We start from the raw sequence: 13,843 nt of genomic DNA, 5'->3' as shown, positions 1-13,843 counted from the left end.
GATGAGATCCATCAGACGGACCCTGCCCGTCCCATAGGTGCAGACGCGGTCCCGGAGCAAGACCCCAATTGGGATTACAACTCTCCTGGTGGTGTAACAGCCAGAAATCATTTTATCACCTGCTTGTTAGCCGGCCTAAAGAAATCCACCAGAAAGGCCGTAAATTATGATAAGCTGGGAGAAGTTATCCAGGATAGGTCAGAAAATCCTTCTGCCTTTTTGCGGCACCTAACGCAGACTCTCCTCCAATATACCAGTCTGGATCCGGAGTCTCCCGATGGCCGCAGTCTTCTTATGAATCATTTCTTTGCTCAGAGTTTTCCAGATATTAAGGCAAAGTTAAAGCGGTTTGAGAAGGGTCCATTAACTCCACAGGCAGAAATTCTAGAGGTGGCCTTTAAAGTATATAATGGGAGGGACGAGAGAGCCCAAAAGCAAAAATTCCAGATGCTGGCCAAGGTTTTCCAGCAACCTGCTACCTCCAGTAACTCAGCTAACTGCAGGAACCCTGCCGACAGCAGAAACCCTCCGGGTCCATGCTTCAAGTGTTGCCAAACGGGTCGCTGGGCCAGGATGTGTCCTAATCCCAGAGGCCCACCGGGTCCTTGCCCAAAATGCCGCCAGAAGGGCCACTGGGGTGTGGACTGTCCTCTTGTCCATCGAGGCAGTAGGCTATCCTCCTCACCTATGCCCCAGGTTGACATTCTAGGGCTGGCTACTGAGGACTGAAGGGGCCCGGACTCCCACCACCCGACTACGGCCATCACTTCGCGGGAGCCCAGGGTAACTGTGACGGTAACAGGTAGGCAAATTTCTTTCCTTATTGACACAGGGGCAACCTTCTCAGCCCTTACCCAGTATTGGGGGCCTACCTCTGCTGCCTCAACTCCATAGTCGGGGCGGAGGGAAAGCCTTATAGACCCTTACAGACTCCAAAACTGCTTTGCATAATTAATATGATACCCTTCTCCCATTCTTTCCTTGTTATACCTCATTGTCCCACCCCCCTCTTGGGGAGGGACATACTCTACCGATTTGGTGGTTTTTACCCTTCAGCCTATGGCCGTGTCCTCCAGCTCGCCTTTGCCTCCCTCTTTACTATTTCTCTCTCAAGATAACCTGGTCCCAGCCACCCTACCCATGTCAGGACCCCTGTCCACAGTCAACCCACGGGTATGGGACACTAGCCACCCTACAGTGGCAGCCCACCATCCTCCCGTCCAAATAAAGTTACAAAATTCCTCCACATTCCCTTCCCAGCAGCAGTATCCTCTATCCCTTTCCAGCCTCCGAGGTTTAAAGCCTATAATCTCTAAACTTCTCCATCAGGGCCTGCTACGCAAGACTAGCTCCCCTTTCAACACCCCAATACTGGCAGTAAAAAAGCCTAATGGGTCCTTTCGCCTGGTACAAGACTTCCACCTTGTTAACGTAGCTGTAGTGCCAATACACCCTGTGGTCCCCAATCCATACACCCTCCTTTCCTCTATCCCTTCATCCACATCTCATTACTCTGTCGTGGATCTAAAGGACGCTTTCTTTACCATCCCTTTACATCCTAACTCTCAGGACATCTTTGCTTTCACCTGGACTGACCCGAACACCCAAGTGTCCACTCAACTAACCTGGACTGTACTCCCTCAGGGGTTCCGCGATAGCCCCAGCCTCTTTGGTCAGGCCTTGGCAAGTGATCTGGGCACCCTGGACCTAACACCTTCCTTTCTTCTCCAGTACGTCGATGACCTCCTCCTTTGCAGCCCCTCGGAGATAGATAGCCAACAACAGACTGCTACTCTCCTCAGCTTCCTAGAAGCCAGAGGTTACCGGGTATCCCTCGCCAAAGCACAGCTCTGTGTGCCTGAGGTAACCTATCTTGGGGTTCATCTTACCCCCACCCTCAAATCTATCACTGTTGACAGAAAGCGCCTCATAGCTGACCTCCCACCTCCTTCTACCAAGGAAGAAATTCTTTCCTTTCTAGGCCTGGCAGGATTTCTACGATCCTGGATTCCAAACTTCTCCTTCTTAGCCCGTCCACTCTATGAAGCCGCAAAGGGGCCCCTCCAGGAGCCCCTTGCGACTCCAATTACCTCCCAGTATCGTAAGCTCCAACAGGCTATCCTACAGGCCTCTTGCCTTACACTTACCAGATCTCACACGGCCCTTCCTTGTTTATGTCACCGAAAAGCAGGGAACAGCCCTGGGAGTTCTCGGACATCAAGCGGGTCCCTCTTTTGCTCCTGTGGCCTATCTCTCAAAAACTTTAGATCCCACAGTTAAGGGTTGGGCACCCTGCTTACAAGTGCTAGCCTCAGCAGCTTTCCTCATACAAGAGTCAAAGAAACTCACCTTTGGCTCACCACTTACCATCCTCTCCTCACACCACTTATCAGAGCTTCTGACTTACAAAGGCCTTCAGTCTCTTCCACCATCTCGCACTCTGGCCCTGCAGGTAGAGCTAATTGAGGACCCTACCCTCACTTTTAAACCTTGTCCTCCCCTTAACCCAGCGACTCTCCTTCCCCCTCCTCCTCCATCTGCAGATTATTCAGTACCTGTCCACTCCTGCATTGAGACTATTGAACATCTATTACCTCACCTCTCAAACATCCAGGAGGGTCCCCTCATTAACCCCACTCTAGTCTGGTTCACAGATGGTAGCTCTATCTTTCATGAGGGAACAAAAAAGGCAGGATATGCTGTGGTTTCAACCACTGACATCGTAGAGGCAGGACCACTCCCTTCTAATACCACTAATCAGCAGGCTGAGCTCTATGCTCTAACCTGTGCCTTTACTCTGGCAAGAAACAAAACTATTACTGTCTATACTGACTCAAAATATGCCTTCCATATTCTCCTATCCCACTCAGCTATTTGGAAGGAAAGAGGCCTTCTTACTACTAAGGGACAGCCATGTCCAACGCTACTTTCATAACCCCTCTCCTAGAGGCAGCCCATCTTCCGACAAAAATTGGACTTGTCCACTGTAAGGCTCATCAGACTGATAATTCTTCCATCACTGCCGGTAATAACAGGACAGATCAGGCAGCTCGTCAGGCGGCGCTGTCCTCTACTCCTTCCATTGCATCTTTCATTCCACCTGCTATCCACCCTCAGGACCAGCTGTCTCCACAGCCCTCCACTCGGGCTATCTTATTCTATCTCCACCACCTGTTTCATCCCAATGTCTCCTCTCTATTATCATTTGTCAAACAGACCCTTCCTCTCTCACCAGAAGATGCCAAATATCTTCAACAACTCACCTCTTCTTGTTCCGTGTGTCAAAGGACAAACCCTAACTCTAACCTCCATCCTCCACCCTTCCCTTCTCATCAGGCCAGAGGACACCTGCCTGCCTCTGACTGGCAGGTTGATTTCACCCATATGCCCAGAGTGAGACGTTTTCAATATCTCTTGGTGTTGGTAGATACTTTCTCTGGGTGGGTCGAGGCTTTCCCTACTACTAACAAACGGGCGCTAACCGTTTCCAACATCCTACTTCAGGAAATTATCCCCCGTTTCGGGGTTCCTAGCTCTCTGCAGTCAGATAATGGTCCTGAATTTACATCTCAGGTAACTCAGCTGCTGACTAAGGTGCTTAACATCCCCTGGCACTTCCATATCCCTTACCACCCTCAATCTTCAGGAAAAGTAGAAAGGGCAAATCATACGCTAAAAAAAATACTGACTAAACTTTCCCTTGAGCCTCACCTGGACTGGACTAAACTACTTCCTCTGGCCCTGCTCTGTATAAGGGCCCTTCCAAGAAAACCTCTCAATATTTCACCTTTTGAACTGATGTACGGACGTCCCTTAATCCCTCCAACTGTACACTCTCAATCTTCACTCTTACCATCCCATCTACTCTCACCTCTTAGGTTTCTCCAATCAGAGCTACAGAAATATACAGACACCCACTGCCCAGCTCCAAGTCCAACTACCTCAGACAGCTCTCCTCCCATCACAGTGGGAGATGAGGTCTTCCTGTCCTCTTCACACCTCTCCTGACCTCCCACTCCCACTAAACTACAGGCTAAATGGATTGGACCTTACTGGGTTATTCTCACTACTCCTACTGCAGCAAAGTTGCAGGGAACCCCTCACTGGATCCACTTCACCCACCTTAAGCATTCTCCTCCCCCTCATTATACAGTTACTCCCACAGGGCCACTCAAAGCCAAGTTTACCCAGTCTCAGGCTCCGTTGCCAACGATACCTGAAAACCCAGATCCTCCTGTGCTTAATGAACCCACCTTGGAGAAGCAATAATCATCCAGCCATCCGCCAATTCCAATTCCGGATAAGTATTGATCCCCTCTTACACCACTACCAGATCTTCCTACAACTCCTGTGGGAAGAGTATCAGACACACTCCTTACCTCTTGACCCCTCTCAGCTCCTTTTGGATATTGAAGACTTACACTTCCAGGGAACCTTCTCAGACCTCACTCCCTCCGAGATCTACACTTTCCCATACCTTCTATTGTCTCACTCCCTCTTCTATACACCACAATGAAACTCTCAATAATATCATTCCTTCTACTCCTCTGTGTCAGTCCCACATCTGCAGCAGCCCCTGGAATGCGTTATGCATGGCAATTTCAGATATACACTACTTCCACCCACCCAAACTACTCAGTGTGACCTTTTGCCCCACCACAGGCTGTGCAGGTCCGATCACTTTATATTTTAACTTTGCTCAGGCCTGCATACTTAACTGTTATGACTGGGCTAGATACAGTTTATCTCACTTCATAGCAAATCCATATTATCTGTGCTTAACTAAGGATAACAAAGGCTCATGTAATGATAACTATTGGAAAGGGTGCTCATCATGGTCCTGTAACTATTATTACACCGACCAAGGACAGGGCATCCCCAGAAAACAATTTTATAAGGTCCTTCCCCAGGGAAAACCCACTCTAAATAGGAGGCCACAGTTAGGCCCCGACTACTGGACCCAACCTCTCTTAGCCTTCACCATAGTCGACCCCCACCTTCAGGTCTGGCAAGATGGGGTCGAGGGATCTGTCACTTTGTACAGAGGAAATAACCTGCGAGATCCCCATGGAACCATAAAAATTATCAGGATCTACACTCAACTCCCGACAGCTCCCATGGACGTGGTGGTCGATATGGTAAAGAAATCCTCTGAACACCTGTCCCAGCTAATTAACCCAGCCAAACCTCCCCCAACATGGCTACAACTTATCAATCTGTCTCTTGCCTTACTTTATCAACTACCCAACTCTACGTTACCCCCGGCTCTCTATCAACAACAATGCTTTATATGTGCTCCTCTTCAGGAACCTCTTATTGCAGCTACCCTGCTCACCAATGTTCCTGCTTCTAGGAACTCCTGCACCCCCAATCCTCAGAGAATAATCAGTCATCTTCCTTTGCATTCTGGAGGCCAGGACACAATGTGTTGGACTACCACCATAACAGAACAACCCAACGGGATTTGGCCCACTAACATTCCTTGTGTTATTAACATAACAGTTAATCCCACAGCTTCCTTCTCTAGTCCACATGGAACCCCATTTCTCTGTAACTGCACCCTGTACAGTTGTATTAACCATTCTACACCTGGCCCATGTGTACTGGTGATACTCTCCCCCAATCTGACATTATACGACTACTCAGAGTTTCTTTTACAGGTTAATCCCCCTGTCCGCAAGAAACCAGCAGTCCTCCTCCCTGTCCTGGTTGGAGTCAGCCTCGCAGCTTCCCTCTTCTCCGTGGTGGTCTCGGGAACTGCTCTGGGCCACAACATTATGTCCATCAACCGGTTCCAAGAGCAGCTCCAGCAATTACGAGAGGCGATCTCTAGGTCCATTGAAACTTCCGCAGATGCCATTCGAGGCCTCCAAAGCCAGATTACCTCACTGGCAAACATAGTGTTACAAGACAGACGGGCTCTGGACCTTATAACAGCTGAAAGGGGAGGAACTTGTGTTTTCCTGGGAGAACAATGCTGCTATTATGTTAATCAATCAGGGCAGGTAGAGCAAAATGTTAACAAGCTCCAGCAAATTGCCACCTCTATAAAGCAGTCTGCCCTAGGGTCCGGAGAATCTCTCTTTTCCTCTCCCTTATGGAGTCCACTGGCCACTTGGTTAATGCCACTCCTAGGACCATTGGCCGCTATTTTAACCCTGTCTTTTGCATTACCATGTCTATTTAAGTGTTTACAGGAAGTAATCATGGAGCGAACCAAAGTCTTCACCAACCAGGCTGTCAACCAGGTGCTGCTGCAGGGATATGCTCGGCTCCCCACCCAGGAGATAACAACAACAACTTAAGACTCATCGCCTGGGCCAGCAGGAAGCAGCTATGGAAGACAGACCATCGCCCCCTTCTCCCCTCCTGGGCGTTTGTTATCCCATACAATGCCTGCTTTATAAAAAACAAAAGGGGGGAATGTTAGGCAACTGGCGCAGGGGTAGTCTCTTATCTGTGGCGCGATCTACATTCTATGCCCCGGTACCAGCCACCATTACTGAAAGCCAGGTAGCCACATAGCCCAAATCACCTGTGCCTAGCTCCACCCTCAACCTAATGGGATTGCCTAATTCCTACCTCACTGCCCACCCCCTGGAAAAACTATATTAGACCCCCATTCCAGACACGCACCCCCTTTTTTCCTTCGCCGCCCCTTCACTCTGGTCTGTAGGTTGTTCCCCAATAAACCCTCTCCCTTACTCCGGTGTCCGGTGTGCTTTGCGACGGCTAACATTAAGATATAACATAGGGGATACGGTTAATTTTTTGAAGATTTTATTTGTTTGAAAGGCAGAATGACAGAGAAAATGGGAGAGACAGAGAAAGAGATCTTCCATCTACTGTCTAAATGCCCAAATTGGTGAAAAAGCTGTAGCTGGGCTAGGAAGAAGCCAGGAGCCTAAAACCCAATCCAGGCCTCCCACATGAGTGACAAGGGCCCAAGCCCTTGGGCCATCCTCCACTGATTTCCCAGTTGCACCAGCAGGGAGCTAAATAAGAAGTGGAGATAATAATCCAAAAATATCAAGGTTTTCAACTCGTCTGATTCATCATGATTGCATGAAGTCAGACATACTGGTGTCTCACATTCTGCATTTTCTTTGCCAATATATGATTGCTAAGGAAGACCAATGTATAAAAATCTTATCTTACAGAATTAAATATATACAATAGTTAAGAAAAGTGAATGACAGCTAAGTGCTGTATCATCCAATTAAAAAAAAAAAAACAAACAAACCTGGCACCAGCTCTGTAATACAGCAGGTTAAGCTACCGTCTGCAGTGCTAGCATCCCATATGGGCACCAGTTCAAGTCCCAGCAGTACTACTTCCGATCAGCTCCCTGCTACTGCACCTGGGAAAGCAACAGAAGATGGTCCAAGTCCTTGGACTCCTGCATCCACATGGGAGACCTGAAGGAAGCTCCTGGCTTTGTCCTGGCCCAGCCCCAGTTGTGGCCATTTGGGAGTGAACCAGATCTGTCTCTCTTTCTCTCTCTTATCTGTCACTCTGCCTTTAAAAAAGCCTAAGCTTTCTTAACTTTCTGTAGGAAATGATGTTATTTGATAAATACTAAAACACTGCTAGGAATCCATTTCATGAATTTCTTTTACCAGGCAAGTTGTACAAGAAGTGACTAGACAGAGTCCTCTTCACATCTGGTCACAGAACAGTTTGGAAATTTAAAACCTGTAAGCACAGAGGAAGTGGGTATCCCTAACCCCAACATGCTATCATTGTTAGGACTTACTAGGTTGTTGGGGCTCAAATGGTTAACTCCATATCTTGTAAAAGTGAGCACAAGCATAATGGCCCTGAAGATAACATTGTGCTATTTTATTGCCTAAAATTCCTCTAGGTTGACTCTGAGTTTCACAACTCCTTCCTAGGGACATCCTGAGCTGATAACACCACACACTGGACACTGCTGACCCAAGGGGGCCTTCTCTCCTTTCAGGCCCACCTCATATGGCCCCTACCAATAAAGAGCATAAATTGGCTGCCACCGCTGCCTAGCAGGCTCAAGTCTCTCCTTCAGACCTCCTGCCCCTTGTCCTGGCAGGCTGAAACCTGACTTTTCCCCTGCTGTGCTGTTTAGTCTTCAATAAAAGTCTTTTCTGCTTACCTTGCCACCTCCTTGCCTTCTTCAAACTCTAAAAAAAATCCAAAAACATAACAGTAATTTGTATTTTAAGTCTTACTCATAGAAGGCACAAAGTGTACAAGGGATATCATTTTTGTGTAAGAAGGGCTACTTGATGTCCTCCTTTGTTTTGCGAGCACCATAACTAAGATGAGGTTAAATGTCAGTTCAGTGTGTACTCCTGCGAGTGAAACACAAAAGGACATAAAAGGTTTAATTTGTCTTCGTATACTTCCCAACCATTGAGGTCTACCTTTGAAAGATTAAAATTGCTTAAAAAAGGTTGTGATGAAGAAGGGGGTACCTTTCTCTGACGGGAGGAGAGAACTTCCACTTTGACTACAACCCTGTCTAAATATGATCAGAGTCGGTGAACTCAAAAGGCTTCCATAGCCTTGGAAACTCATGACTGGTGCATAGGGTGATTACTGACGCCATAAACAAGAGTGTCAATTTGTTAAGTCAACAACAGGAGTCACTGTGCACTTACTCCTCATGTAGGATCTCTGTCTTTAATGTGCTGTACATTGTGATTTAATGTTATAACTAGTACTCAAACAGTATTTTTCACTTTATGTTTCTGTGTGGGAGCAAACTGTTGAAATCTTTACTTAATGTATGCTAAACTGATCTTCTGTATATAAAGAGAATTGAAAATGAATCTTGATGTGAATGGAAGGGGAGAGGGAGCGGGAAAGGGGAGGGTTGTGGGTGGGAGGGAAGTTATGGGGGGAAAGCCATTGTAATCCATAGCCATACTTTGGAAATTTATATTCATTAAATAAAAGTTTGAAAAAAAGGTTGTGATGGCAGCGGTCAAAGCCACAGTCAAGCACGACTACAGGGACGTCTTCAGTATTAGAGTTAGTCTTCTTCATCACAGCTTCATTCAACAAACGCCACCCCAGATTTCCAAGCCTCCGTTCCTGACTTTCCCCACATGTTCACGTGAGTGAGTACCTGGCTTCGCTGACTGCCCAGCAGTCCCGTTCCCTGTTCCAGGCCCTCCGTGGTCATCAGTCCTGTCACTGCTCTCTCTGTCTCAGCTCTGCACGGATCTCATTATCAGTAAAAATAGAATGACAGATAACACCTGTCTGCCAACCCAACGCTGCTCAACCTTGAAGGCTGTCTTGATTTCCTGGAAATCCATGGGCCGAGAATTTATTCCTTTGAGCACTGGCAGCCACTCTCTGGTGGGGCTCCCTCTGTTGGGAGCCACTGGTTATGTCCCTGGTTCCCCTTTGGTGCACTCTGGGAATCTGGGTTCTTCCTTCATCTCCTGCAGACAGGTGTGTGGAGCTAGGTTTCTCAGCACAGGGGTGCCCTAGGACCCTAGCCAGCACCATGACCTCCTGGCTTCTGAGGCAGGGAGGTCCGGGGAGAAGCAGCTGGTTTCATTCCCCCATTCCACTGTTGATGGGGCTTTGGTTTGTTTCTAGTTCTCAGCCATCATAAACAGCGGTACTCTGGATATTGTTACAAGTGACAGTAGTTAAGTAAGACAAAAGTGCTCTCTGGTGTAGGTGTAAAGGTATAATTAGAGAATTACTAAGTCTTAAGTTATGCAGGAGAAGCAGGCTTAACCCTCTGAGCCACCAGACTCCCACAGCTCAAATAAGAGTGCCTCTTTTAGTCCCATTTGCTCCGCTTCCAATCCCACATTCTCTCTTTGCCTTTTAAATAAATAAATATTTTTAAAAAGATGTACACCTTTTTGCCTTAACATGGGTATATCTTAAAAACATTATACTACTACATAAAAGAAGCTACATGTGAAAGTTCATGTATCATAGATACCACTTGTATAAAATGTCCAGAACAGAAAGACTATAAAGACATAACAAGGCAGATTCCTGGCTTCCAAGTGACAAGGATAGAGAAATAAATGGAAAATATCTGCTAACAGAGTTGGAGTATCTTTTTAGAGTAATGCAAATGCTGTACAATTACGTAAAGGTGATGCTTGCACAGGTTTGTCAATGTACAAAAAACCCCTGATAAGAACGGTGAACTTTATGGTAGATGAATTAGATCTCAATTAAAAAATGGTGATCTACAGAAAAGCAGGTACATACAAACTTGAAGGAGGTTGCTCTTTTAAAGACAGCACTGGCAAAGGCTTATGGGATATGAACAACCAACACTCTTCCTGTCACTGCCCAAGTGTTCTGCTTTGTAGATTCGGCTTTTCTCACATTAAGCCCCCTTAAATCAACAGCCAGGGATGAAGAAAGAGCTCTGCCCTCCCCTTCAGGGGCTCACAGTGAGGAAGAGCACAGTGGTGAGGGACAGGGAGCACATCCTCCTCCCCTCGGCAAGCTCAAGTTTCTTCAGCAGAGAAAGGAGGTACTGGACCTACCATTGACAAAGGAGACAGGGTCGGGGTGGGGGTGGAGGCGAGAACTCACCTTCCCACAGTAGAAAATATCCTCTCTCCGCACCTTCCCTTCTGCTATCTTCTCCCTGATGGCTTCGCCCACTTCGTGCTCATTTTGGTAGATGTAGGCCCCGTCAATGTGTCGGTACCCCGTGTCAATGGCAATCTTGACTGATGTCGCACAGCTCCCCTTAGGGGTCTGAAATGACAAGGAGGTTGGGGTTGGAGAGAAGAAAAATGAGTGTTGCCTGTAGTTTAGTCATCATTAGTCAGAACAGTTGTTTGACAGTTCCCAGTTCCTCACTGGTGACCAGAAGATGGTGTCTGGGCCGGCGCCGCTGCTCATTAGGCTAATCCTCCGCCTGTGGCACTGGCACACCGGTTCTAGTCCTGGCCGGGGCGCCGGATTCTGTCCCGGTTGACCTTCTTCTAGTCCAGCTCTCTGCTGTGGCCCAGGAGCGCAGTGGAGGATGGCCCAAGTCCTTGGGCCCTGCACTCACATGGGAGACCAGGAGAAGCACCTGGCTCCTGGCTTTGGATCGGCGTGGTGCGCTGGCCGCAGCACGCCGGCTACAGCGGCCATTGGAGGGTGAACCAATGGTAAAGGAAGACCTTTCTCTCTGTCTCTCTCTCTCCCACTGTCTACTCTTCCTGTCCAAAAAAAAAAAAAAAAAAAAATGGTGTCTGGTGATAGGAGGGAATGACTTCCAGGGGCCTTCCTTCCTCAGCAGGAGACTCCTTCATCCCAAGCCTGCCTTCAGCTATGTGGCTTCAGAATTGGTTTGATCAGTCTTGTCAGGGCAGGAGGATTCAGGAAAGCATTATTATGGGGGGGGGGGGCTAAGTTCTTGGGAGAAGGCTGAATTATAAAGGTTTAGGTAAACAAAACAGAATAGAACATGACTCAGTAATAAAGGAGAATGGACTGTTGATACACACAACAGCAACGAATCTCAAAAACCAGACCCACAAGAATGAATACTCTATTGATTCCATGTATACAAAATGCTGGAAAACAGGAACTGCTCTGTAGGGATAAACACAGGGCACTGAATGCCAGGGGAGGGGTAGCAGTAGGAAGAAGGCACCACACTGTGGCATGAGCAGACTTTTGGGCCTGATGGCTGAGTTCATTACCATCACTGTGGTGCCAGTTTCACAGGTGCACAGATCTGCTAAACTCCTCAAAATGCATTCTTCAGAATATGCAGCCCATTGTCTGTCACGCCTACCTCAGTAAAGCAGGGTAGAAGTGGAGACTGCTGGGAGATACTGCAGCAATTTCAAGATATATTTTTTTTTATCAAATTTAGTAAATAAATCATTTTCATTTTATTTATCTGCATTAAGCGTAAGAATCAGAATATATGGCCACTGACAGGACAAAAGCCCTGGCAGATTCTTTACGCTTGAGTAGAGATTACCCATTTGTTGTGGTTTGAATGTTTTGGCCCCTCTGGCTTCCTGTTGTAATGTGATCCTGGGGCAGCAGTGTGGGCAGGGGGGCCTAATGGGAGAACAGAGCATGACAGCGCTGTGAACAGGGCCTGCAGGGTTCATCCCTCTTTTGTTCCTCTGCTGTGTGAGAAATAGTGCTCCTCCTTCCAAAGAATTCAGTGTTAATGGTGCCATCTAGGAAGCAGAGAGACACAGGATCCGAACCTGCTAGGAACTTGATCTTGGACTCCCCCATTTCCAGAACTACAATAAAATAAATTTCTGTTATTTATAAATCACTCAGTTTCCCGTACGGCTGCCCTTGGCAGTTCTGATTCCAGAACTGCCTGAAGATGCAAAATTTCGTGAAGCTCAAATGCATAACACAAAATGGTGTAGTTTTTGCATATAACTGATTGTGTCTTGAACATTTTAAATTATGTCTAGATTACTTATAATTCCTGATACAATGCAAATGCTGTGTAAAAGATTATTATACTAAACTGTTTGGGGAAAAATGACAAGAAAAAGCCAGTACATATGTAGGTACAGATTTAATTTTTTTTTTTTTTTGACAGGCAGAGTTAGACGGTGAGAGAGGAAGAGACAGAGAGAGAGGTCTCCCTTCCATTGGTTCAACCCCCATATGGTTGCTACAGCCGGCGAGCTGCGCTGATCTGAAGCCAGGAGCCAGCCCCCACAACCCCGACCCCGGTCTCCCCTGTGGGTGCAGGGCCCAAGGACTTGGGCCATCCTCCACTGCACTCCCTGGCCACAGCAGAGAGCTGGACTGGAAGAGGGGCAACCAGGACAGAATCTGGCGCCCCAACTGGGACTAGAACCCGGGGTGGCAGCGCTGCAGGCAGAGGATTAGCCTACTGAGTCGCGGTGTCGGCCAAGATTTAATTTTTAAGATGTATTATTATTGATTTTTATTTAAAAGGAAGAGGGAAAAAGAGAGTTCTCCACTGGTTCACTGAGATGCAGAGAGCTACAAGAGACAAAAGGATAAGCCCCAATCAATGGTATTTAAGTATATGCTTGTATTTTCAAAGATTAATCTAGGAAAGGAAGCACAGGGCAGAGAATTGGGGGCAGGGGGAGAGAGGTGAGAAAGGGAAGGAGAAGCTGAGGTAGCAGTTGGTACGCACTGTCCAGTCTGACATAGTCTATGGGTGATACTGTGTTATTGAAGAGTGTGGCACAGGAGCAAGTGAGTCTTAGTTATTCAGGCATCATCAAGGAGCCTGTTCTTAAGCCTGGGTGCCTGGTGTTTTTCATAAATATATTTTCTCTCAATAGGCAAAAGCAGTAGTGAGACAAATGACTATTTGGTGCATTATTCTAACGAATCTGGAGGAACTAGTTGGAAAAGTGAATATGAGAAAAGCCCTTCTTTCTAATTCATAGCAGTAACAAAAATATATTTTTCATAAACTCTAAAATAAATTTAGAAAAATCCATTTTAATATAAATCAGAAATATCAAACAGGACACCATATTTGGATACTTAAGTAGGTGATATCTAAAATACAAAAATTTGATTACAAGGATGGTCATGTGGCACAGCATTTAAGATGCTACTTGGGACGTTTGAATTGCGTATCAGAATGCCGAGGCTTAAGTTCCAGTTCTGCTTCCAAATCCAACTTTCCATTAATGTGTACCCAGGGGAAGCAGCGGGTGCTGGCTCAAGTACTTGGATCCCCGCCATCCACATGGGAGACCAGAACTCAGCTATAGGCTCTTGGATTTGGGAGACCCAGAATCCATTATAGGATCTTAGATTTGGTCAGGCCCAGCCAGCCTTGGTTGTTGCAGGCACTTGTGAATTGAATCAGCAGTTGCATGATCTCTGTCTGCCTGCCTTTCTCACT

At 47.0% G+C, this 13,843-nt stretch overlaps 1 protein-coding gene across 2 annotated transcripts in view; it reads right to left on the bottom strand.

Annotated features, from left to right (window-relative positions):
• The window catches only part of AKR1D1 (aldo-keto reductase family 1 member D1), a 98,151-nt gene that overhangs the window by 34,712 nt on the left and 49,596 nt on the right, over positions 1-13,843 (bottom strand). For both annotated transcript variants that reach the window (XM_070071342.1, XM_051849851.2), the window contains exon 2: positions 10,561-10,728. In XM_070071342.1, the coding sequence (XP_069927443.1) occupies positions 10,561-10,728 (168 nt within the window). The remainder of the gene's footprint in view (positions 1-10,560; positions 10,729-13,843) is intronic.

The sequence above is a fragment of the Oryctolagus cuniculus genome, chromosome 3, assembly GCF_964237555.1.
Source record: "Oryctolagus cuniculus chromosome 3, mOryCun1.1, whole genome shotgun sequence".
NCBI lineage: Eukaryota > Metazoa > Chordata > Mammalia > Lagomorpha > Leporidae > Oryctolagus > Oryctolagus cuniculus.
This window is presented reverse-complemented; position numbering and strand designations above follow the sequence as displayed.